Genomic DNA, 26,419 nt, shown 5'->3' with positions numbered 1-26,419 from the left:
AAGGTTGTAAATGACCTGTACTCAGAAAATTATAAGGCATTACTCAAAGAAATTGAAGAAGAAACAAATGAATGGAAGCATATACCATGCTCATGAATAGGAATAACTGGAATTAAAATGTTCATATTACCCAAAGCCTTTCATTCTGATAAAACTGTAGTGAAGTGTTTGAAAAACCTCAAAACCACTAGAGAAAAAGAATATTTCATATGAAGCAGGTTTTTGGGAAAACACATCTGCTACATTTAAACTCAGTACTTGTACTCATTTCAGTATGTAGTAAATGCGAGTGGTTTCTGAGATAAGTACTGTTTTGTGAGGTTGTCTTGAAGAATCTTTGTGAAATATGTTCATTTCAGTGGTAAGTTTGATAGCAAAAGAGCTATGAAAATCACTCACTGTTCCATGGGGAAAACAGTGAGTGGATTCATACAACTATGTCAGTTTTGAGGTACAATAAGCTCCTGGCCCAGTTTTCTGCAGTGTAAAGCACAAAAGCATACCACACTGAGGATAGCCATGCACACTCTAGCACATGAATTTTACTATGCTGGTTTGTGATCAAAGTGAATATGAACATAACAGTCCACTTGTTGTCCTCCAGGTGCTTTGCATTCTGATAAAACTGTAGTGAAGTGTTTGAACACTTCAAAACCTCTGGGAATGAGAATATTTTGTACAAAGTGCATTTTCAGGAAAACGTGCAGTGTTTACATGGCATGTACGTTTACTCATTTCAGTACTGGATGAATAGTAGAGGTTTCTGAGATAATAAATACTGTTTTGTGATGAAAAATAAAATAAAATAAAATAAAAATTAGAAAAAATAAATAGAATGTTCATATTACCCAAAGTAATGTACAAATTTTATGAAATCCTTATCAAAATACCAATGGCATTTTTCACAGAACTAGAAGAAAAAATCCTGAAATTTATGTGGGACTAAAACAGATCCCAAAGAACCAAAGCAATATTGAGAAAAAAGAACAAAGTTGAAGGTATCACACTACCTGTTATCAAACTGTACTACAAGTATAGTGATCAAATAGCATGATAATGGCATAAAAACAGGCACATAGATCAATGGAATAGAATAGAGAGCCCAGAAATAAGTTTATGCTATATGGTCAATTAACATACAACAGAAAAGGCAAGAATTTACCTTGGAGTAAAGACAGTCTTTTCAATCAATGATGGAAAACTGTACAGATGTACAGAATGAAACTAGACCACTTTCTTACACCATATAGAAAAATAAAGTGGATTAAAGCTTTAAATGTAAGACCTGAAACCATAAAACTCCTAGAAGAAAACATAGGCAATACACTCTTTGACATTGATCTTAGCAATATTTTTTTAGATATGTCTCTTAGGGCAGACAACAACAGCAAAATTAAACAAGTGGGACTATATCAAACTATAAGCTTCTGCATTACAAAGGAAACCATCAACAAAAGGGCAGCCCACTGAATGGGAGAAGATATTTGCAAATGACGTATCTGATGATACAGGGTTTATACCCACAATATACAAAGAACTCATACAGATTAACATCAAAAAATAAATAATCTCATTTAGGAAAGGGTCAAGTCAAGGAACATGTATAAAAGACCCACGGACAAAGACAACCAGGGGGAGGATTGAATGTGGAAGGTGGGGGTGGGTAGTGCAAGGGAGAGCAATGCGGGGGGGGAAATGGGACAACTGTAATTGAACAATTAAAAAGAAGAAAATAAATGAATAACCTCATTTAAAAGTGGGCAGAAGACATAGACAGTTCTCCAAAGAGGACATAAAGATAGCAAACAGACACATGAAATAATGCTCAACATCATTCATCTTAAGAGAAATGCAAATGAGAATCACAATAAGATATCACCTCACACCAGTCAGAATAGCTATTACCAAATCAACAAACAAGTGCTGGCAAGAACATGGAAAAAATGGAATGCTGGTGCACTATTGTCAGAAATGCAGATTGGTGCAGCCACTGTGGAAAACAGCATGCAGGTTCCTCAAAAAATTAAAATTAGACCTAATGACCCAGCAATTACACTTCCTGGTATTTTTTCAAAGAAACCGAAAACAATAATTCAAAAAGATGTATGCACCCTTTTGTTCATTGCAGCATTATTTAAAATAGCCAAGATGAAAGTGACCTAGCGTCCATCAATAGACAAATGAGTAAACAAGATTTTTTACATATCTACAATAGAATATTATTCAGTCATAAAATATTGCCATTTGCAACAAGATGGATGGATCTAGAAGGCATTATGCTAAGTGATGTAAGTCAGAGAAAGCCCAATACTGTAGAATTTCACTTACATGTGGAATTTAAGAAACAAAACAGAAGCAAACCCATAGATACACAGAACAAACTGATGTTTGCCAGATGACAGGAAGATTGGGGCGATGGGTAGAAATGCTGAAAGGGATTAAAAGTATGAATTGCGACCTATAAAAATAGTCATGAGAACATGATGTACATAGAGCATAGGGAATATTTATACAATAATAATGTGATAACTATCTGTTGTCAGATGGGCACTAGATCTGTTGTGGTCAGTGCACAAGTTATATAAATGCCTGATCACCGTGTTGTGCACCTGAGACTAATATAACATTGTATATCAATTGTAATTGAAAAATACTTTTTAATGCAATACATAATTGGACCTATTTTGATCAGTTCATCTAGCACAAAACAGAAGTTAGACTTAATGGGCGAAGTCTGAATAAAGAATGTGCCGAACTGGGAGTCCCGGATTTTTCTCTAGTTTCCAGGTAAAAACCAATTACAAATGCCAAGCCTTGTTAGGCCTTTAAAAATACTGCTTCCCACTTTACACATTTAAGATGATGTATATTACATATGCCATGTCTTTCATCACCTGATAGGTAAAAACTTTAAATTTCCTTTTCAAGTAGAAACTTTAATCAATCTAACATAATCTAATGATCAACCAAATAATTACACAATTAAACAAGACAAGGAAAAGAGGTCTAGACATTCACCAAGGTCATGGACTGCTGAGTATGTCTAGATGACCTAATAGTAACTGAAGGACTCCTCTCAGCTTGTAACTCAGATGTACAAGATGTATTCCTATTACCAGTATATAAAACTGTCATCACAAATGCTCTATTCAGATTAGAGTTTGTCTTAAGATACTTAGAATTTCAGTTGGTTAAAGAAAGGAAAAATATATAACCAAAGCTAATTGTTTAACCTACTTTTTGAAATGAAATGTGGAATTGAAATTTGAATAAAATTCAAGTATAACAGCAATATTGGATAAGAAGCCAAGTTGTAATGATAACCCAGACAAAGGTTTAAAATAGTTTCAGAAAACCTATTGCCACCAAGAGAATTAATTATTGACCTCATTCAGGAAAAACTTAGTATAGGGCAGGGGCAAGGGGGAGCATACCAAATTGGAAGCTATGAGGAATGTCAAAGACATACGAGACAAAATTCTTCCCCTCAAAGAGTTTACCACCTATTTGAGAACAAAAGATATATGTGTGAAATGACCAGAGGACATCTGTGCAGAGTGGAGGTGAGGTGGGGAAGAAGAAGGAAGCAAGGAACAGACAGTCAGTGCCTTCAGCTATCAAGAAAAAAGAAAGAAATCTTGCCATCTGAGACAGTATGATTAACTAAGAGTATTGTTAAGTGAAATAAGTCAGACAAGATAAATACTGTATGATTTCACTTATATGTGGAATCTAAAAAACAGAACAAACTCAGATACAGAGAACTCATGGTTACCAGAGAAGTGGGGGCTGGTGAAATGGGGAAGGGGACTAAGAAATACAAACTTGCAGTTGTAAGTCACAGGTTGTAATGTGCAGCATAATGGAACAGAGTCAGTAATATAGCAAGAACTGTATGCAGTGACAAACAGTACCATGGCAGTCACTCTGTGAGGTATATAAATGTTGAATCACTGTGTTATCTACCTGAAACTAATATTGTATGTCAACTACAATTTAAAATAATTTTTTTCAAATTGGGGGAAAATAATTGCTGAATTGGTCAATGTTATCCCCCTTCTTGGTGAGGAAACAGAGATTCATGTCCTCATTGCTCATCCAATACTTTGTCTACTGTGCAGAGCTGCTTCCCCCTCCAATTTTGCTTCTTCATGCTTTGCTTCTTTGCATCGAGGGAAGTATGACAGGAAAGACACATTGAGTCAGCTATGCGGTACCCCAAATAGTAATTTAACCACCAAAATATTTAGTGAGCCATTATAACTAGATGGCTTTTATCAGTTAGCAACAGAGCAAGTCACTGTTTTCTTACCTTCAGCAAGAACACACAAAGGGTAAATCGGCATCCACAGTGTCTGACTGAGCCACGTCAGGACGGAATAGGATATGCCCAGGACCGATAACATGCTGTACGTGTACCTAAAAGGGGATGAGGAACTGGTAAGAATAATTTGCTGCTGATGTCTGAAGAGTAAGAGAATGAGATACTTCACTCTGTAATTACACAAACAAAGCTGGAATGTGTGCAGATTCCATACTTTATTTCCTATAATTCAAGCAGAAGAGGTTTAAATAATGGGGAGAGGGGACCATGTCAAATCTGGCTTGTCTCATGAGGTGGATTGCAGACAATCAAGTCTCCTTGATTAGTGACTTTGATTTCACTCAGCAGCCAAGCCCATTTTATGCAATAAGCAGATAGGAGTTTTTTTTTTTAATTGCAAACAAATCTTGTAACTATCTAGGGAGTGAATTTTAAAAATAACAACATGACTTCCAAATCTTTATCGGCATCCTTCTGCTTACGTAGCTGAGCCATCTTATGTGTCAATTAAAGAACTGTGCCAAGGAGCTTGTTTGGGTTACACTAGATAGTTTAAAACCTGCTTTTGTGACACAATAGATGAAATCAGCTACATCATTTTACTTCTCTGTTCCCTAAACACGCCAGTTGTTCCTCAAGTTAGGCAAACATCAGAATCACCCAGAGGGCTTTCAACAACACAGACTGCTAGGCCTGCAGAACCAAGGGTTGCTGCTTTGATTCCCAATCAGGGCACATGCCTGGGTTGCAAGCCAGGTTCCCAGTAGGGGGTGCACAAGAGGCAACCACACATTGATGTTTCTCTCCCTCTCTTTCTCCCTCCCTTCCCCTCTCTCTAAAAATAAATACATATTTTTGAAAAAATCAATTGACAATGGATATGAGAGTTATCTCTGTACTATCAATTCTATTCCATGATATATCCTTATGCCAGTATCACACTGTTGCTTATTGTTGCTTTGTGGTAAATTAAAATTGGAAAGTGTGAGCCTTCCAGCTATGTTCTTTTTCAAGACTGTTTTGGCTATGCTGGGTTCCTTGAGTTTCCATGTGAGTTTTAGGAGCAGCTTTTCAATTTCTGAAAAGGAGCCACCTGGGATTCTGATAGGGATTGCACTGAATCTTTAGATATACTGGGGGAGTCTTAACAATATTAAGTTTGCAACCCATAAACATGGGATATCTTTTCATTAATTTTAATCTTTAGTTTCTCTTAACACTGTTTTATAGTTTTTGATGTGTAAATTCTGTACATCTTTTGTTAAACTTACTCCTACTTCTTTTGATTCTATTGTAAAAGGAATTATTTTTTAATTTTACTATAGGTCATTGCAAATATATAGGATATAATTGATTTTTCTGTATTGATTTGGTACTCTACAAACTTGCTGAACTAGTTTATTAGTTTTAGTATTTTTAGTGGGTTCCTTATGATTTTTTATATATAAGAAAGATCATATAATCTACCAATAAAGACAGTTTCACTCCTTCCTTTCCAATGGACCTCTCTTACATCATTTTCTTGCCTCATGCCATGGCTAGAGCAATGGTGACTAGAAGTGGCTAGCTTGGACTTGCTTGTCTTGTTCCAGATCTTGGGAGGAAAGCATCAGTCTTTCATCATTAAACATCAAGTTAACTTGATGTAAATGATTTTTGTAGAGGCTTTTATCAGGTTGTGGAAGTTCCCTGAACTTTGCTTTTTAAAAAGCTATCCTAGGGTAAGTTTGGAATATAATTGTACTCCTATTTTACAGAAGAAAAAATGAGTTTCAAAAAGGTTAGATACTCTGAAATTTTACTATGTTAAGAGAAATGAAAATATGCACACACAAAAGCTTGCATGTGGATATTCATATCAGCATTCCTCACAACCAAAAAGTAGGAACAACTCAAATGGAAAAGTGTGGTATATCAATATAAGGAAAGAGTATTCAGCCACATAAAATGAATGAAGTATTGATAGATGTTACAACATGGATGAACCTTGAAAACATTACGCTAAGTGAAAGAAGCTAGTCACAGAAGGCCACATATTATATGACTCCATTTATATGAGATGTCCAGAATAGACAAATCCATGGAGACAGTACTTAGTGGTTGCAAGAAGCTGGGAGAAGGAGAGAATGGGGAGTGACTACTAATAGGTTTGCGGTTTCTTTTGGGGGCAATAAAAATGTTCTGAAATTAGTAGCAATGGTTGCACACATCTTCGAATACATTAAAAACCAAATTTTATACTTTAAAAGGGTGAATTTTAATGTACATAAATTATCTCAATGCTGTTATTTAAAAAAAAGGTTAAGTGACTTGCTGAAGATCATATAGCTAGTAATGTTGGAGGTGGGGTTCATCCTGCAATATCCTTCTGTGCCCAAAAGTTTTTCCATGATGTCATGATACCACTCTCACTGCACAAGTCACTTCATTCTGTAATGGGTCTGCTGAGTTTATGTGAGCCTGAGCTGACTCGGAAAGAGTCGGGCATGCCAGAGAATAATGCATTAGAGAGCTGCTGTCTCAGGAGAGGCTCTGTGTCTCATGAACAGGAAGTCATGAGCTACAAAAGCCTATGAAAGTTTGTCCAAGTCTACAAAACTATCAGTTAAAAATGAGAAATAACATCCTAAGTTCTATATACAAAAAACATAGTCATTTTTTTGTTGTTGTTTATAGTCAGTTGAAGTCAACAAAATATTCTAATTCACTCTACAGCTCAACCCATTATTTAGAAATATTTTAACTCAGCTAAGTTATTGACAATGTAATAAGAAATTTATATAACCTGAGCTAATTTGTTACCTGTCCACATCCAGATCTTTTCCAGCAAGAGGGGCAGTTCTCGTTTGTAAAAGCTGAAGTAGCAGTTAGGACAACTCTTCAAGGTGAGCCACAGAGCAAAGCACCACTGGTGGCCATAAGCCTTGGCTCTCCTTGCAAAGTTCAGGAATTAGAGGGAAACTGGAGAGGATCTAGAGCAAGCAAGGGTTCTAACCAGAACTCCTAGGAAGTCCATGAAAGAATTTCATTCAGGCTTTTGAACCCACTGGAATTGCATACAAAAATGCATGTGGAGGTACATTTTTTTCTGAGAGATGAGGGCCCTATATTTAAAATAGTAATGAATTTACAGAAACCAACTTTGTAAGTTCTGACTATGATACAATAAAAAAGTCTTGCTTTGCTTATTAGAGTAACATGTTCCAGAGCAATTGCAAGGAATGCCTTTCATTAGCAAACAGCTGTGAGGTTTATTCCAAGTTGGTGTTATGCCAACTCTTCTGCTAGATACCTGCACTGGTTCGTTGTTGTAATACCATGGTTGATTTTCATTATCTTTGATATGCCCATTATGGAAAGCACTAAAAGTACATTTTTATATAAAGATAAAACAATTTGAAAAGGGTTTATGTTTTCCTCTTATTCCAAGTAACCAAACATACACAGTTATTACTGGTTTCACTGCAGAAAGCAATTTAGCTTTGTTTTAAGATGTTATTTTGCCTCCTTACCTAACCATATCCAATAGATTCCAAAAGATGAATAAAACACACACCACATATTTCTCTTGGACTTCCTCTTGACTGGTGATCACCACAAAAAGGATGATTATTCTTTCTGTGAGCTAACAACAACAAAAACAGCAAAGTCAACAATTAGGATCATCTTTTAGGCATGTAGGTAATTTTCTAATTTAAAAAAAAAAAAAAACAGAGTTCCTCTTAAATGTATACTTTAACTAGAAATGCATATCCTAAACTTAAAATGATCTCTGAGGGAGTAGTGTTATGGGTGAATTTCATTTCCTCCTTTTTTTTGTATTCTCCAACATATATAATGACTGAAAAGATAACATTTTATCTGAATCAAGATAGTTTCCTTCTTGTAGTACATGCACACATGTTTTCATTCACTTTGGCAAGCTTTCATTGCGTGACTGCTACGTATTAGATGCTAAGATTTTAACAGCGCAGTCCTTGCGCCAGAGGGCAGCAGCAAGAGAATGTGAGGCAGTAACTGTGACACGGTGTGAATAATGCTGCCACTCAGAGTGTTACAACCGTCTGGTGCGGGAGATACCTGGCTGGGGAAAGAATGCAGAGACTTATGAAGATAGGCAACATTTCAGTTAGATTTTGAAAAACAGGCAGAGTTTGTGAGGTAGACTGGATAAGAAAAGGGCCAACCTAGGCCAAGGGAGCAGCTTCAGCAAAGAGGCAAAGATGTGAAAACACGGTGTGCTGGGGAGTAATGAGGACCCCTGGGGGCTTGAGTAGGTTGTGTAGAAGGGAACAACAGGAGATAAAACTGAAAATGCGTTGGGGGCTGCGTTGTAAAGGGTGTTGAGTGACAGGCCAATACAGTTTGATTTCATCCAATAAGGAAGCCATTGTAGCTTTATTATATTTTTTAGTGGGGGGCAGGGGGAAAGGGGGAATATAATCCTAACCCTCATAAACTAGTAGCAAATGAAAAAAATTCAATATATTCATTTTTTTCAGTCAGTAAGCATTTACTAATTATTGAGAATTCATAAAAGTACAGCTTAGCTCTAAGTACTGACCTCAAAAAATACATTCCTCTTTCCCAATCTAAATGTAATGTTCCTTCTTATGTTGTATTTATATCCCCTATACAGTCTGCATCTTTATGTTTTTAATAAAACATTTTACTTTCAATGGAGATTGAGGGAGCATATTAGTGATAATGAAGGGGGAAGATTGTTCTATATTTTTCAATAGCTGTCTTTGTTTTTAAAGTAGATCAAGGAGAAAAGAGTGGGATAATCTATGACTTAGAATCATAGACAGTTAGTCCTGGAAAATCACTTAGTGCAGAGAAATCCAAGATTTGCCAACAATGGGCCATGTGATGAGAAACCCATATGTATGAGCTCTATCAGCATGTTTATGACCACAGCAGTGAGTCAAGAGGGTGCTGCTTAGCTATAGGAATTCGACATGATTCAAACCTTAGTCAAACTATGGATGCTCTCTGCTGCTTCCCTCCTGTCAATCTTTTGTTTCTCTAATTAACTTTACTGTAGTTCTATAACGAATTACACTTACCTGCGATGGTAGTTACCAAATGATCCAAGATTGCTGCCACAACACCCAGCAGCCTTCAGATAAAAGATCTTAGCAGCAATTTAGGAACTACCTAAACTTACATTTAATCACTGACTGCTAATTAGGAAAATCATCCATTTTGATAAAAATTCAAGAGACACACACATAAATACACACAAATCCCCTATTTCTAATGACAGGGTTGACCACTGAAAGAAAAAACCCAGATACCTCTTAATAAGATGGATTTCCATCATCCCCGCCAGCTACTAACCCAACCCCACCTTTTTACAAATAAGTAATTTGGGAACCAGATGAGTTAAGTGACTTGCCCAAACTAGTGGCAGATCTGAAAGTATATACATCCCACGTTCCCTGGTTCCCAGAGTTTCGAGTTATCCATGATGTCAGGTGGCCCGTAATTGATGAGTACAGAGAAGAAAATATCTTCAAAAGAGACTGGAGCTGCACAATGAAATTCAGCCTATTGAAAATCATCACTTGAGGGTTTGTGGCATGTTAGTGATAGAATCTCTATTGCATAGAAATCAGCAATCCACATGCCCCTCCCCCCAAAAAAACACACAACCATGTACATACATGTGGGTATGTGGAGATTCACACACACACAATGTCAGTCTAATTAACAAATTATTTGATGGTTATTTCTCTCTAACTCGACCATTCAATGGCAATACAAAAGTAGAATTGAGGTGAAGATATTCTAAATTAATAAAAGTCAGTATGTATTGGTCACTTTATGCCAGATTCCAATTACACATCACCTCATTTAATCTCCCTAATACCCCTAAGAAGTAAATGATATTATTATTATCTGCTTCTGCATTTCATAAAGTGAAAGTGACCTGCCAAAAGATCTGGAATCAAAATCTAGACAATGTAAATACTGCTGGTGAGGGTGTAAAGCAAAGAAAACATAATAAGTAAAATAAGCCAAACTTAAAAGACTTTTATGTAAATTATTTTGTTTATATGGCATTCCAGAAAAGGCAAAAATGGAAAGACAAATTATATCAGTGGTTCCCAGGGTCTGGGGTAAGAAGAGCGAATGACCTCAAAGGGGTTCGAAGGAAGCTTTTGGGATGCTGTGCGTGCTCTGTATCTTGATTGTAAGGGCAACTGCCTGTGTAAGTTTGTGAAAATTCATTGCCTGTACACCAAAGAAAGGTTGATTTTTACTATATCTAAATTATAGCTCAATAAACCAAAAAAAAGTCATTACAATAAATCCAAAATTAATTACAAAAAATATATAGACAATGTGATTCCAAATCCGTTGTTCTGAAACACTGAGACATGTTCATCCTTGTTCTTTGATGGCTGCCCAGTGCCTTTTATCCAGATTATATCCTGTTCTTTCAAAAAGTTTCTCCTCAAAAATGAAACTGTAAAACAAGAACTTCCCTAATTTTCTTTTTTATTATATTCAGTTTATTATTTTACTGAATATCATTGCTTCTCAGATACAGTTTTCAGAACTAATTAAATCAGAACTAATAGGAACTTGATAAAAACAGACTCTTGGATTAATTTCCTAAATCAATACCAAAATGTACTTAAGTCTATTTTCAATAGACTTTAAGATTTTTTTCTTTTATTTACATATAATAATTTCACGACTTATTTGGAGCTTTACATTTGGGAGAACTTAGCACTTTGTCATTTAAAACAAACCCTATGAGAACATGACTAATTGCTAATGAATGTCCTGTATGTTTAGTGCAGCTCAAATAGGTAGAATAAAAGTACAGTAAAAAATTCTATAACTTAGCCCAAATTAAACACGGTGGTAATGTGGTCTGCTCAAAAGTATGGTAACTATAAAATAAAAATACTTTGCATTTTAACATTCTATTTGGGAATCTTAAATTCCAGGTTAAGCAATGACTTAAAACCAAGTTGTTACATTATACATGGTGGCACTTTAGTTATAAATTGTTCAAGGGGGCAAAATGATACTTCAACTATATAGAGAACTTCTATAATCTTAGAACATAAATTAGTTTTAGCCCCAAATACTATTCTACTATTTCAAGCCTGTGTGAACTTTTGTTGAGAACTTCAGAAACATATCCTTTTATGATCAAAAAGCACCAATTACTTTTTTCTATAAGACAAAAGCATTTAAATAATTGTAGTTTTAAATTTTTGGTTTATTTATTCATCACTCAATAGATATTTATTAAGTGTACTGTCCTGGGCCCTGTGGGGTAAAACTATGAACAAGAGCAAGTCCCAGCCTCATGGTATTCACATCCTATGTGGGGAGAGAGTTGAGAGTTCAGGACAAATAGCCTAAATCCAAATTCTTCCTGCACCAATCACAATTTATGTGACCTTGGGTAATTTATTTAATTTCTGTGCTCAGTGATTATACCGAAGATAATAATTAGTATTGTATAGTCAATATATAGGACAAGGTTATGAAGATTAAAGAGTTAATGCATGTGAAGAACTTAGAAAAGTATTTGGTGGCACAGAGAAAGTCCTAAATAAATGTAAGCTATTATTTTTTAAAAACACACTTCAATGTAGTGATTAGTATTTTGTAGGAAAATATACTTTTCCCTATAATCAAGACTATCACTGAATAAAAAGTTAATCTCAGTATTTTTTAAATTATACTGTGAATATACCTTTATAATTATCACACTGAAGAACTCCATAAATCAAATGCAAATTACAGAGGAAAATCTAAAATCTTACCTACAGGAGAAATTGTGTATATAGGTCATTCCCAGGAGGCTTTGAAGTTTTGAAAACCTCATAGCCTGACACTATCTTTAGTTTCATGTCTAACAGTATAAATCTGTCCCCAACTAAAAACTGGAGAGAAAATCTATATGATTTTATGAAAAATCAGAAGATTATTTAATCTGGAAATGCAAAGAAGTACCTGCTTCACGGCTGAATGGAAACTAAGGTGAAACTTGGCTGTTTTACTAAAAGAGTTTATTTTAAAATACTCTCCTTTGGAATTTCCTTCATGTTTGTGCTCATAAGAATCTGTAACTGTGAGACCTTTGGAGCGGTTTTGCTTGTCCTATCAGAGCTGGAAAGTGAGATTCGTAAATATACAGATCATCTTGTAACTTGGGCTCACAAACAGAATTATAATATTGGGGTAATAATATATCTCTATTGTTTTGGTCTATAGACATTAAAAATTGTGTAAAACATACCTGTGCAGTCATGTTTACTGTGAAGCAAAGGAAAGAATGCAGAATTTAACCATTTTAATTCAGTTATGTATTGTATGAAGTCTTTGTATTTTGGGCATTTTTCAACAGGTGAAGGAGTAAACTGAATTACTCTGAGGGTTTCCTAAAGTCACACCAATCTGATGACACAAAGGTTTGCTTTTTGGATATTTTCCCCTCTCCTTGAATCAAAGCATCCTCAAGCTATATCAATAAAATATAGCTTTCTCAGACATCCACTCAAGCAAAGTCAGAATAAAGCCCTTCAAAGATGTCAAAATCAATATTTCAGAGATGGCAGTGTTTCCAATCTGTAAAAGCCAGGTTGTTTTCATTAACCCTACAGAAGTAAATTAATTTACCAATTCAGGCATTTTTGTTTTTCTTTTTAACCCACCTAATAAAATACTCAAGCTCGTTTGGGAAGAAGGGATTGGAATGGTGAGATACTTCATTTTCATTTGTATCATCATTTCTAATCATAAATACCTGCATTTTGGACCTTTTTTTACTTTCCTATTTTATAAATTTGAAATACCAAATACCAAAAGTTAACTATATTTCCTTATATAATTTTAATTGGCATGCAATCATTTCCAAAAATGGATGTCTATAAACAACTATTTATGTGGCCGTTTGCCCTTTCCCCTAAAGTGTGTTTCTTAAATACATAAAAATATATATCTGTGTGTTAAATTATTATAGTCTTATTATAAGTCTTTTTCCTCCTTTTTTCTCTAGCAATGGTGTGTAATTCTAAAAACTCATAATGGCTTTCTTCTGTCAAAATAATGTGTATGAAACATTTAAAAATGCACAGAACAAAACACAAAGAATAAATACTCCCTAAACACACACCACCACCATTTGATACATACAATTCTAACTGTTCAGCTAGTTTATCATTCTTACCGACTTTTGGAATGACTTACCTTGATATTTTGGAAGACCAGTTCCCAAAAGGAGAATTCAGCTGAGACTTAGCAACCTCCCAAATGTAACGGCAAAATAACATCAGGAATGCGCAGGCATGTTTTTCAGCCCACCTGAAGCCATGAGCACCATGCATTTTTTTTCAAGACACCATATGCAATCAGCTATGATTACTGTGTCAGTAGTTTAGCCACATTCTTAACTACAGTTTCTTCACTTAAAATGGGGAAACAGGAAAACCAGGAAAGATTTCACAACCTTCGAGTTTTGTTTGGTTATTTTAAAGCAGGGGCCCTAGAGCCATCTCATAACATCTCATAACAAAGGAATTCTAACTTCTGCAGAATGCTAATAAAGGAAGGGGGAGAAAATGAAACTTTGGACTTGACAACCTTTGTTCCTCCAATACCGTGTCCATTCTGAACACCAGAGAAAAAACAGTACATGAGTTAAAAAAAATAGAGAACAGATGAACTCTCAAAGAGGTAAAAAGAGAACCCAAATGATCACAAGAAAAATGAACAATCAGCCCAGGATGAAAACGGTAACAGTCTTCCCAACGTGGTGATCCCTGACTTGTTATTTCTCCCAACAATAAAGACTTCAAAATCACCTGAGCCCTGTTAATAGTAGCCCCTACAACCTCACCTTTGAATAAAAAGTTTTAATGTATATTTGCTTATATTTTTTAATTACTAAACAAAAATATAGTTTGATTACAGTGATCATATTTCTTTCTATAAGCCATCACAGTTTCAATTAATAGTGGTTAAAATCACACTTAAATATTCTGGAATTTCTGGAACTCCAAAAAATAGGATTTCTAATATATAATAATTTCTATAATTGGGCAAGCCTATATAAGTTTGGAAAGCATAAAAATGTGCATATTTTTCTAGGCATATTCAAGGTGCTCTATTTTCTTTCTTACAAATTTAACTGTCCTGGTTCTGACTTGCATCCTGTACATTAACAATAACTCAAATGACACCACTCTTAATTTTGAAAATGCTAAAATTAATATTAGCCAATTTACCTTACAAAAGTAAAAAGTCCAAAAAGGTATACCAAAAGAAAACATGACAGACTGGAGGTAAATTTGACCATGCTCCAAGAAAAATAATTTCGTACAACAGAGTACAACTTTAATTTAACCTGAGTTGTTAATTCTGTTCTCTGAAATTAGCATCATGGGGTGCTGGTATTATATGCATTCTGGTTGTTAACAAATAATAAACATCAATAAATCTTATTCCCAAATAATATACGTCTTCTGGGAGAGATATGTACCATTTTTTATTTTTATAAGGGAATGTGTTTAAGGGAATTCCATCTCAATCTTGGCTAACTGACTGTTAGCTAACCATTATTCTGTTATAAATAGTTCATACTTTAAATAGTGCCCTGATTTTTATTATACATTTGATATTTCAACACTTAACTTGTCTTCATCTTCATGAATACTATTTCTCTACTTTTATGTAATAAGTAAAACTTAGAATCTCCCATAAACTTATAATGCTGATTTATTAGGTTCCTTAGTATTATATTACTATTTCCATCTTTTAAATGTTCATGGTATTTTAAGCAAATTTAATACAAGGATCTATGTAACACCTTCATTTTACAAAAATTTAAGGTGTGTATTCATATTCTCAGCACTCTGCTAGGTGCTAGCAACATAATCAGCTTCTGACATTTCATTTTTACAGTGCAGATTTGTCAAATTTAGTTGTTTATCCATTTTTCCAATTTATTTTGTGAATAGTTAAAAGGCAATACTCATGTAAATGCCTTTTTCTGAAGATTTTAAACACATGTTCATATAGTCACCTAACCCTTAATGCTTAACTAAGTGCTGGCAACTTATTTCACCCATTTCTGCAATTACTCCATGAGATATATGTTACTTTCCCATCACATAAGGAAAGAATGTTTGGGACAACTGTGTCACTCGTTTAAATGCATACAGCTACAAAGAGGTAGAAGAGGGATATGAACCCACATCCAGTTGATCCTTGAGTCTGTGGTTGGATACTACACTAGATAACCACGAATAATCACTCTTTCCCACTTGTCCTCAGTAAAAGTGGCAGAGTGAGCAGAAATGGCTAGGAAATATTCTATTCTCTGAACAGGGATGAAAGGAACTTTTTATTTTTAAGTTTTTAATTTGTTGACACTGTTACAAATGTCCCCTACTCACTTCCCCCTTTTCGCCCCTCCACAAAGCCCCCCTACCCTGCCTTCACCAAATCGTTGTCTATGACTATGAGCTATGCATATACACATATATTATGTTCTTTGGGTAATTTCTTCCAGTCCCTCCTACCCCCTCCCCTTTGAAAGAAAATTTGTAAAAAATTAAATTTGTAGGTGGTAACATTGGTTAATGACATTATATAATTTTTAGGTGTACAAGATTATAATTCAACATCTGGGATTAATGTCCAAAATATATAAAGAAACTCACATAACAACAACAAATCCAATCTGATTAAAAATTGGAAAAAGAATCTGACTAGACACTTTGTAAACCAAAACCACAGTAACATAACACTTCACACTCATTACAATGGCTGTTATCAAAAAGATGAGAACTAAAAAGTGTTGGCAAGAATGTGGAAAAAGGGAACCCTCATACACTGCTGTTGGGACTATAAATTGGTGCAGCCTCTATAGAAAACAGTGCAGAGGTTTCTCAAAAAATTAATAGATTTTTTAAATCCTCTACTCTTTACCAGGTATTGTGTGTGGTGTCCTTTCCCCAAAACAGCCCATTGACTGTGGGTGATAGGATCCCACAGCATAGGGAGAGGAGCCAGGCATCCTGGGCATCCCACCCAAGCCTGAATGGCTCCACCCCTATGCCTCTTCTCAGTCCTCACCTGCCCTGTGCAGGGCACTGGAAGAGTCAGAGTGGGGAGTGGCTGTGAAATCTCCTTCCATCAGTAAATGAATGGATCAAAAAACTATGGTACATTTACACAATGGAATTCTATGCAGCAGAAAGAAAGAAGGAGCTCCTACCCTTTGCAACGGCGTGGATGGAGCTGGAAAACATTATGCTAAGTGAAACAAGCCAGGCAGTGAAAGACAAATACCATATGATCTCACCTTTAACAGAAACCTAAACAACAAAACAAAAAAACAAGCAAAATATAACCAAAGACTCAGAAATAGAGGACAGCCTGACAGTGACCACAGGGGAGAGAAGAGGGAATTTCAGGGGAGAATGGGAAGGGTTCACAGGAACAAATTTAAAGGACACATGGACAAAAACTAGGGGGAGGGTGGTAATGGGAGGGAAGTGAGGAGGGTTGGGAGGGTGGGCTGGAGTGGGAGTAAAAGGGAGAAAACTGTACTTGAACAATGATTAAAATAAAATTAAAAAAAAAAATCTCCTTCCAGGAGAGGAGCACTGTAGTTTTGCACAGAGCAACAAGCTTCATTGCCCTGAACATTTCCGATTCGCTCTTCTAACAGGGCAGTGTTTGAGGATGGGTAATTTTTTCGTGGAATTCTCTGTATTGGTGACTTGGGTCTTCAATATGCAAGGACTGGCTTTTTAATGGACATACAGTCAAGAAAGGCTATAAATAAAACAAGTACTGTGTAACACAGATTAAAAAATAATAACATCATAAAAACCTACCTGCAGGAACCTAGGAAGAAGATGGCTTGATTCAATGCCAACATATATGTGCAGCAACTCCAAGAGGGAGATGGATTGGCAAAGTCTCATCACAAGTCCAATAGCATAAAAAGTGTCAACCATTGAATCTGCATCCAGTGAATTAAAAATACAGATATAATAAGTAAAAACTAGAGCATAACCCACATCTCCATAGCACTTTTAAATAAAATTGAGATTATTTACCCCCATTTTCATTGTACACATGAGAAATTTCCTAGATCACTACATCATAAAGAGTATGCAACTGAAGAAATCAGTTCATATTACAGTATATTTTAATTGCTCCTCTTCCAAAAAGAAGTAAAACCTTGAAAAAGATGGCTCCATATCCAAAGCTATAGCACTTATTCCACATTTGCAAGAATATAAAACAATTCCTGCATACAAACCAGTAGAATCTAGAGTACATCAAACACAAACAAGTTGGAGCCCTGGCCAGATGACTCAGTTGGTTGGAGCGTCATTCCATACACCAAAATGTAGGTTCAATTCCCACTCAGGGCCCATACCTAGGTTTCAGGTTCAATACCCAGGTTCAGGTTCAGGGTGCCTACGGAGGCAACCACTTGATGTTTCTCTCTCACATCAATGTTTGTCTTTCTCTCACTCCCCTCCTCTTAAAAACAAAAATCAATAAACATGTCCTCAGGTGAGGATTAAAAAGTGTAAACAGGCTGGAGGTGAGCTTATTACAGAAGCTATTCTCACAGCTTTTCCACCGACAAGAAAATGAGAGATGAGAAAAATAAGATTTCAGAGAAGCCTTACTGAAATTATATTAATGATGCCATGATATCAAATAACAGCTTATGTGTATCTGGTATGTGTGTCCTATACATGCTTAGCATTCTCTGGACTTTTGCTAGTTTTTTTAATTAAATTTATTTTGGTGACAACATTAGCTTCCGGTGTACATCTTTATAATATGACATCAGTATACTCTGTTGTGTGCCCACCACCTGAATTCTAATCTCCTGTCATTGTGTATTTGGTCCCCTTTACCCTCTTCATCCTTCCCTCACCCGCCTTGATTTTTGTTAGTTTTGAACACCAGAACTTGGACCTCTGGTGGGGGCTTTTGAAGTCTGCACTGTAGAGGGCCCAAATGAAAGATTGAATTTGGAGAGAGCTGAAATGGGAGGGAAACAAATATTCCTCCAAAGAGGACAAATATGTTGGTTTAAATTTTAAAATGAAATCTTTCCATATCAAGAAATATCTAAGGAAGACTATGCTCTCTTTACTGCCTAATGGTCATAAATTACCATCGAGCACTAAGGGTTTCTCTTCTCAGCTGCTCTGTTGTGGACACTGTTAATATCATCCCCATTTCGCAGGTGAGTTCTGAGGCCAAGACAGTCTGCTTTTACCCAGTGGCCTGCACTTGCTCTGACAGAGCATTGTCCATTACACAGCTCTATGAGGGAGGCAGGGAGCAGGTGTTGCTGATTCAGGTCATCAGCTTCTATAAACTGCAAAGTTAATTTATACATTGGTTCAAGAATTATACTGAAACCCCGCTTAGTCATTTTCAGTCTGCCTTCCATATGAATAGGTTATGTTTCTTTAATAAGTAGCTTTTATAATTATAACAGTAGGATAAAATTAAGAAATAAATACACTGTTGACTGAAGCAATTTATCCCACTGGAAAGGCCAGGTAGCAAAGGAATTTATGGCTCGTGACTTGTGCTGTGAATGACCTGTGACATGCCTACAAAGCCACAGCCAACTTCCAAGGTCTAGAAGTGGTTTGTTTGTTTTCTCTAAAAATATAAAGGAAGTTTTCCCATTGCCTGTGTTTTCCTCTGCTTGAAGACTCCCAACATAGCTGAAATTCAAGCCTGAGGTTGTACCTTTGAAGGTTCTTAACAAAGACAAGAATTTTTCTGTAGATTTGCAGTAAGAAGAAAGCAACATAAAATAGTTTAGGATACCTCAAAAGTTGATTAATTTCCTGATGATACAGAAGTCTGAATTGATGAGCACAGCATGACTTTTCCCAGATACATACATGTTTGTTTTTTAGCTGAAACCAGCAATTGCTCAAATTGTCAAGTCACTCAACAGTTGTAAAATGTGATGATGCCATGTGAGGATGGGACATGAAAAGAATGTTATTTTGACAGTCTTTTAGTAATTCCTTTTTTTGAAAATTTAAATGTTATTTTAAAACTTTACTTTTTAGGAAACTAGAAGAAGCTTGTAATTTAAACCATTAATGCCAACTTCCAAAGAAGTGATGAGTCACCTACAAAGGGTATCATTTTCTTAGGGACACATTAATTAGTAGTCTCCAGTTACCTTAAACCTGGGCAGTTAAAAATAATGAAAAAATTTGGTTAGTTCCTAGTTTTTCTGCATGAAATGTCATACAGACTGGAATTTACAGATTTCCTCAAAACACACCACACCTGCCAATGTCCAGTCCAAAACCAAGTGGGAAGAGAGAAATGGTATCAAGGCCATGAATACTTTTTCAGGGGGAAGCCAAACCTCTTTTTCTCATCTTACCTCCCCACTTCTCCAGAAAGGTTTTGTTTTTTGTACTAAGCAAGAAGTATGGTTTCTGAAAAATGTGGTCACTAAATTTGGAGGAGTGAAGGGTATTAGGTAAAGTTCACAGAAGTTAAAAAGTTAACATAAGCAAGACTAGGTGGAAACAAGGAAAAAAGTAAAAATCAAGAAGTGTTTCAGAGTTTTACCTTTTCCAAATGAAAAGAATCTGACTGTCATATTTGTAAATATCCATGAATGGCCACAGAACTGGATTAAGTAGTAGATGAAAAGATAGGCATTCTTCCTATACCTATAAATACAGAAAAATCCATTAAACACTGTAAGAAACATCTTTGAATTAACCTACTGGTCAACCAGAGCAAACAATAGAAAATTATTCTCTATCAGTCTTTTATTTGGTTACCCCTCTAATGCACATCAGATTTTGAAAAAACCATAACATACACCTTCCACTAATGAGTATCCTATATTGCTTAAAGCCAAATATGGTTCTATTTCAAAATCCACTTCATCCTTGATAAACTTCTAACCTTGCTACTCACCTACAGATAAAAGTAAGTGTTGCAAAGACTGCTTTGAATATTTTTAGAAGAAAAAATACATGGGGAAGGGGTTGACATAGTCAATATGTGTTGTAAGTGCAGAACTTGAGAGATAGCTGGTTCACAGTCACCAAAGGGGAGCAGTGATGGTGGCATTCGCCAATGGTGGGTAATTCAGTCATTGGACATACCTGACTTTAGAATGCATTATGTGAATAGGGTCAGTATCTCTCCACTGCCTCCTGTGCTGCAAGGGCAGATGTTTCCTTCATTAGACACACATAGAAGGCAGTTTAGTGGCTCAGGCCAGAAAAGGGAAGTCAAGATGGGTTTAAAAAAGGGTTGCTGGAGAGATGACTAAGAGATGATTGACAGATATGCCTCTGAGGGAATCCAGCCAAGCACTGTCTGAAGTGTTCCCCCAGGGGGTTCAGGAGGGTAGTGGGAGTGGCCCTGCCAGTGTAGACAAGATTTTCTCGTAGTTGAGGATGTGAAACCTCTGAAAAGTAAGGCTGAAAAGTAGACACAGTGTAGCTTTATGGTTTTACTCAGGCACCCTACAAATGCCACAAGCTACTGACTGGGTAGGGAGGAGGAATACCTTCCTTAAACCAGCATCACAATCACTTGGAGTCTCGGTTAAACATACCCCGAGCTCCACCACTGAATGAGTTTTTCTGGAACTGGGCTCTCGAATATACACATTCAATAGGTGCTTTGGCCGCGGGTAGATCTAAAATTCACCCTGCTACACTAGTCTGAGAAAGTCAAGGGAACGGCACTGGGTGTGGAGGGGAGGGAAGGGAAGGACTGACAAAGAGCACACAAAATGAAGGAGTGGCCGCCCCGCAGTTCTTCCTATTTCCTCATCTGTAAAATGAGGAAAATAACAGAGCCTTCTAACCAGTTATCGAAACAATTAAACTAGCTAATACCTCAAGAGCTCAGGGATGTGTGGGGCGCAGGGTTGCATTGTTCAGCGCTCGCCAGTGCCTGCCCAGACACTGATGGGGTTGGGGAGACCTCGCCCTGGGGGCCCCTCCTCCCGCACCCTCTCCCTCCGGCCTCTTCCGAGCGCCCTACCTGGGCTGCAGCCAGGCGGGCAGCGCCATGGGCCCCGTGGGCCGCCACTGCCAGGGCCTCCAGCGCCGTCCGGAGAAGGAGCACCGCCTGGGACCTCGGGAGGGGCAGCCCCGCGGCCTGGTGCGGAAGGGCGGGGCCTCTCTACATTCAGCAATTTACAAAAAAAAAAAAAAAAGCCCAAGGTTGTGCAACTGGCACGCGAAGCAAACCAAGTTCCTCAAGTTCCTGCAGCGGCAGCAACGCGCTGCACCACAAATGGCCCACCTCCTCCTGATCCAGGCTAAACCAGCCTGGCAGCGGCGGGAACGTGCCCACTTACCCCGCCGCGTTCCCCACAGGTTCACGCAGCTTTTTACAGGGCGTCCTAGTCCCAGGGTTGAGAGTCCGCTGCAGCTTCGTGGAAATGAACAGGCCCTCCCACCTGACCTTCAAAAGCAGGCAATCAAGCCTTCCCAAAGTCTCTCCGGGGACGCATGGCCCAGGTGCGCACCTCCTTATAACCCTCACCTGTGAGGCCGTTCAGCCAGGAAGTTTGTGGCCACACCTCCCTTAACACCTTCCTTTCAGCTAATGGGCCTGACTCCCCCAGGATCAGACATCAGTGGCCTCTCGTTCCCCCTGGGTTCTCACTGATGCTAGAACATCCTTTTACGTTTCTTGCGCCTTCACCTCCTTATCCTAGCCGACCACCCTGAAAACCTTCTCCCCTTCTCTCAGCCCTATGGTATCACTTCATGCTCAGATGACCCACCTCCTACTTTGCTGATAAGATCCAGACCATCTTCTAAGTTGTATGCCCTCTAAGGGGAACACTCTAAACATTTTGTAAATTTTTAAAAATTAAAATTCAAATAAAGAACAAATAACCAAGAAAGACAGACAATACCACCTGATTTGGGAAGTTGGGAAGTAGTACCCCCATTTTACTTAAAGGAAAGTTGAGGCCTTGAAAAAAATGATAAGTGGCAGCATTAGAACTTCAAGGTCATTTGGTTGTGTTTTTTTCTCCCCATTAGACCATAGATCCCTTTCTCATAGTTCATTCTGACCTCTCACCTCTACAGTTGGCTGCACTTTCACCCACCCTTGCCCTCTGTCAGAGGTGCACCCCTCCCCTGCATTACCTGTTCCTTCTCAAAGTCACTCCATCAGCTATCACCCACTCTCACTGCCCGTTCCTCCACCTTCATCCTCTCTCCTTTACACTGGCTGTCACCACAGCTTAGCAACACACTCAAATCACTCCTGCCCTAGAATTAAACATTATATTCTTACTGTTCCTCTCTTGATATAATTTTCTCTCTCCTTTTTCTCATAACTCCCTGACCACCCTTTCACTTGTTGCTCTCTTCCTGTTCATAACACCTTAGAGTCTGACTTTCCTTCCCAACACTCCTGAAACTGCTCTCCAGGAACTGCCTTAGTTTCTACCCTGAGTCTCCATCCATCCTGTACTCAACATGTAGATGACCCCACACAGTCCTTGCTTTTGAGGAGCATTTAATCTAAAGGGGAAACTGATACCCGAGCAAGCACTGGTGGTTGACCTGTCCTCAATGTCATCTGTGCTCAGGCCAATTAAAGAAGAAAGTCCTGGGTGTGGGGCAAAGGGAGAGGGCAGAAAGTGTGCCCAGAGGAAGTGACACTTTATCATCAAGCACAGACCCTGCAGCTACATCCTCAGTCTCCTCCCTTTTCCCCTACAACTCTGCATATTTTATCGCTCTTGCTTCTCCCTCTCTCTTTCCCTCCCCCCTCAGTTTTTCCTCTGTAGATGGGCCCCCTTCTGTTGTATTCCCTCAAGGGTCTGCCCTAGGCAACCTTTTTCATTTGCCACCATCTGCACAAACAACTACCATCCACAATTTTATGTCCCCATATTATGTAGACATCAGCTTATTACATCTCCAGCCCCTAATTTTTAATGAACACCAGCTTTGCCTTTCAACAGCTTCTGGATATTTCTGCATGAAAATCCTATTCCAACTTCCAATTGAACCTATTTTAAATAAGCATACTGTCTTTATTCCAAAATCATTGTCTTATTTCCCACAGGGAAACAACCATTTTCTTAGTCATTCAGTATTAAAATCTGGGAGTCATCACTAAGTTTCCCCTTCAATCACATTCTATTGCTTCCATCCTTTTGAAATGCCCTACTGATCACTAGTGTTTCATTTCCAGCCCTTACTACTCAGAACCTTGGGAAAAAACAGACACCAAAAAAATGTTCCTCTTTTTCCCTGGCCGAATAGCTCAGTTGGTTAGAGCATCATCCCCATATGCCAAGGTTCTGGGCTCAAACCCGGGTCAGGGCACAAGTAAGAGTTAACCAATGAATACATAAATAAGTGGAACAACAACAAAAAATGCTGTTTCTCTCTCTCCCTGTCTCTTCCTCTCCATAAAAAAAAAAACAATAAAAAAGATCATTTTTACTTGCTAGACAAAGAACAAGCTACAAACAAAAAACTTACAAATCAAGGAATTAGGGAATTCTACCTTGTTTTTCAAGAAATAAGTAAAGGAGAGAGTTATGAGAGAATATTTTTGACAGGAACTGAATCTGTCCCTTTCTTTTGGCAGGGCTCCAGGGCAGGTCCTCTACAGGTGCTGCCTCCAGGACCTAGACAGCCTCCACCAGCCTCCCTGCCTCCAGTGGCTCCTCCTACCCAGATGACCACACGCTGTTCTGATCCAGCCATCCACCTGGTGGAGGTTCTTTGCTGGTTGCCTGTTGCCTGCTACAGTGACACCTCATCTTGCCCTCAGGCTTGTCACATGCTGATATCTTGTACCACTCTACCCCACAGTGACAGCAGCTTGCCATTCCATGACCACACAGGCATCTCTGGCCATCATGCCTCTGTGAAACTTTCACCTCTACCTTCAGTTTCTTTTCTACCTCCTTCCCTTCTAACAGCCCAATTTTCTGGTCAAAGTTCTATAATTTAAAAATGCCCTTCCCAGGCTTCCCTCTGGAACCTATGCTGGGCTAATGCATAATCTATGATGGCATTTACCTTAACGTGTTTTTATTAAGGTTCCTGCTTACTCAACCAGATTACAGATTCCCAGAAAGCTCCACCTATTACTAACAGTAAGAATTTGACAAGTTTTAACTTCTTTAACCAAAGTTTCTTTTGTCAAAACTATGCAATTGTTGGAATGATTAAATACAAAAACGTACAGGTGAAAACACATAAAGACACCCTGTACAGTGCTTGGCATGACAGGTGCCCATAATTGTACTGAGTGAATGGATAAAACCCTGTATGAGTTTTTCTCTCCCACAATTTTAACCAAAACTGAACAAAACTTTCAGTGATGGTTACATTACTGTTATATGTATAGTAAATTTTCAATTATCTACTTGTACAGAAGAAGTCAGAGGCCATGACAGTTCAATAACTTAAAATTGATAAACTCTTGTCTTTGAAAGGAATTTTAATATTATCTGAACACACGAATCTCATTTTCCTTGAACAAATGTTTAAATTTGTTTTTATGCCTATGAACACAAAGGCATAGTCTCCCCTTTAGTTGGGAGACTAAAGCCCTAAAACATTTTATGGCAGTAACAGAATGGCTGAAGACTTAAAAATATACAAAAAGTGATAAAGTATATCTTTCACAATGATCTTCAGAGAAATTAAATCCAATGGTTGAATGCTCTAACTTTCGATTCTTGTGCATCTACCCTGCCAGTGTCCCATCCCCTCCTTCCCCTGCTTTCCCTCCCCTCCTTTGGCTATCTTATTTTTGAACATCAGTACTTCATGTGATATTCGCCAAGAACAAAGACCCTGGGAAAGTGCCCCATTTCCCACTTTTTCTTCCATTAGCCACAAATGGCTCTATAAGGAACCAGTTATTCTCTGACAACTTTCAATTCTAGATTTGCTTTTTTATTTCAACTACCTGGCATTTTCAGGGATCACAACCTCTCTGTTCCCCCACTTCCACCCCCACAGCACAGATTGGAAATGTCACCAGCTGCTACATCCATACAGGACCCAAGAAAGGATGTGGTCAATCTCCTTACTTCACAGGCACCAAAAATCTGGTTAAAAGTGACTTGAGATCTCTTTCCATAGGACTGTGCAAAATTTCATTTGTATTTTCCCCATTATATTGCCTTGCTCAGGAATTAGTCATAAATAGTCACTTAGGGTAATCTTTGACTAAGTGTACTCTCAGCCTCTATTGTCATTCTTTTCTAGCTGATCCAAAGCATTGCTTCTACTTCCCCATTGTCTATTCCATTCAGAAGAAGATCACACCCTGGACTTGAACATTGGTCCTGTATCAACATTGCCCAATCTGTCCTCTATGCTATTCGAAGGCAATTGTGTCCAAGTGTGTAATTCATTCATTCAACAAAGCAGGAGTCATTTTTTAATCTGTTTTCTATGCCATGGGCACTCTCCTCTTGTAGTTTACATGATTACATTACTGACTATTAGCTATATGTGCTTTCCAGTGCTTCCTACCTGTAGTCTCACTTAACCCTCAGAGCAACCCCGTGATGTAGGAACTATGCTTACCCAATTTTATAGACAAGGAAGAAAGGTCAGGACAGTCAACTATCTTGACCAAGATCCACTCAGCTAGTACATGGTGGAACTGAGATTAGAACTTCAATCTGACTTCAGATATTGAATTCTTAATCACTCTGCTATATTAACTTGTTTCATATGATCAGTATTTGAAAGTTCTGGTTTTCTTTCTATCACATGTAACAGAGTCAAAATGTAACACTGTATGTAAAACCTAAAACTACAAAAATTCTAGAAGAAAACACGGGAAAATCTTTGAGGGCTTGGGTTAGGCAGAGATTTCTTTGATATGATCCTATATATTTCACAGATACTTCCTAGATGAGTATCAAAACAAGTATTTCTTAGATACTTCTGATCCTCAGAAGAGACTTTTAAGAGGATAAAACCAGCAAGGTGTAGATGAGAACATATTTACAAAGCATGTAACTAACAAAGAACTTGTATGCAAATAAAGAAATAACTCTCAAAA

The 26,419-nt window shown here is 37.6% G+C and overlaps 1 protein-coding gene across 2 annotated transcripts in view; it reads right to left on the bottom strand.

Annotated features, from left to right (window-relative positions):
- Nucleotides 1–21,885, bottom strand: part of HACD4 (3-hydroxyacyl-CoA dehydratase 4) — a 30,276-nt gene extending 8,391 nt beyond the window's left edge. Inside the window, exons 1-6 of one of the 2 annotated variants that reach the window (XM_045840188.1) lie at nucleotides 21,708–21,885; nucleotides 21,389–21,529; nucleotides 19,949–20,052; nucleotides 17,203–17,330; nucleotides 7,837–7,949; nucleotides 4,313–4,419 (exon numbers count right to left, since the gene is read on the bottom strand). In XM_045840188.1, the coding sequence (XP_045696144.1) occupies nucleotides 4,313–4,419; nucleotides 7,837–7,949; nucleotides 17,203–17,330; nucleotides 19,949–20,052; nucleotides 21,389–21,417 (481 nt within the window). In that variant the 5' untranslated portion in view covers nucleotides 21,418–21,529; nucleotides 21,708–21,885. The remainder of the gene's footprint in view (nucleotides 1–4,312; nucleotides 4,420–7,836; nucleotides 7,950–17,202; nucleotides 17,331–19,948; nucleotides 20,053–21,388; nucleotides 21,530–21,707) is intronic. The other variant, XM_045840187.1, reaches the window with a different exon arrangement.
- Nucleotides 21,886–26,419: the final 4,534 nt, after the last annotated feature.

Source organism: Phyllostomus hastatus, unplaced genomic scaffold, assembly GCF_019186645.2.
Source record: "Phyllostomus hastatus isolate PE091 unplaced genomic scaffold, TTU_PhHast_1.1 phas_contig_34, whole genome shotgun sequence".
In the NCBI taxonomy this organism is placed as follows: domain Eukaryota; kingdom Metazoa; phylum Chordata; class Mammalia; order Chiroptera; family Phyllostomidae; genus Phyllostomus; species Phyllostomus hastatus.
Note: the sequence above shows the minus strand (reverse complement) of the source record. Positions and strands in the feature narration are given on the sequence as shown.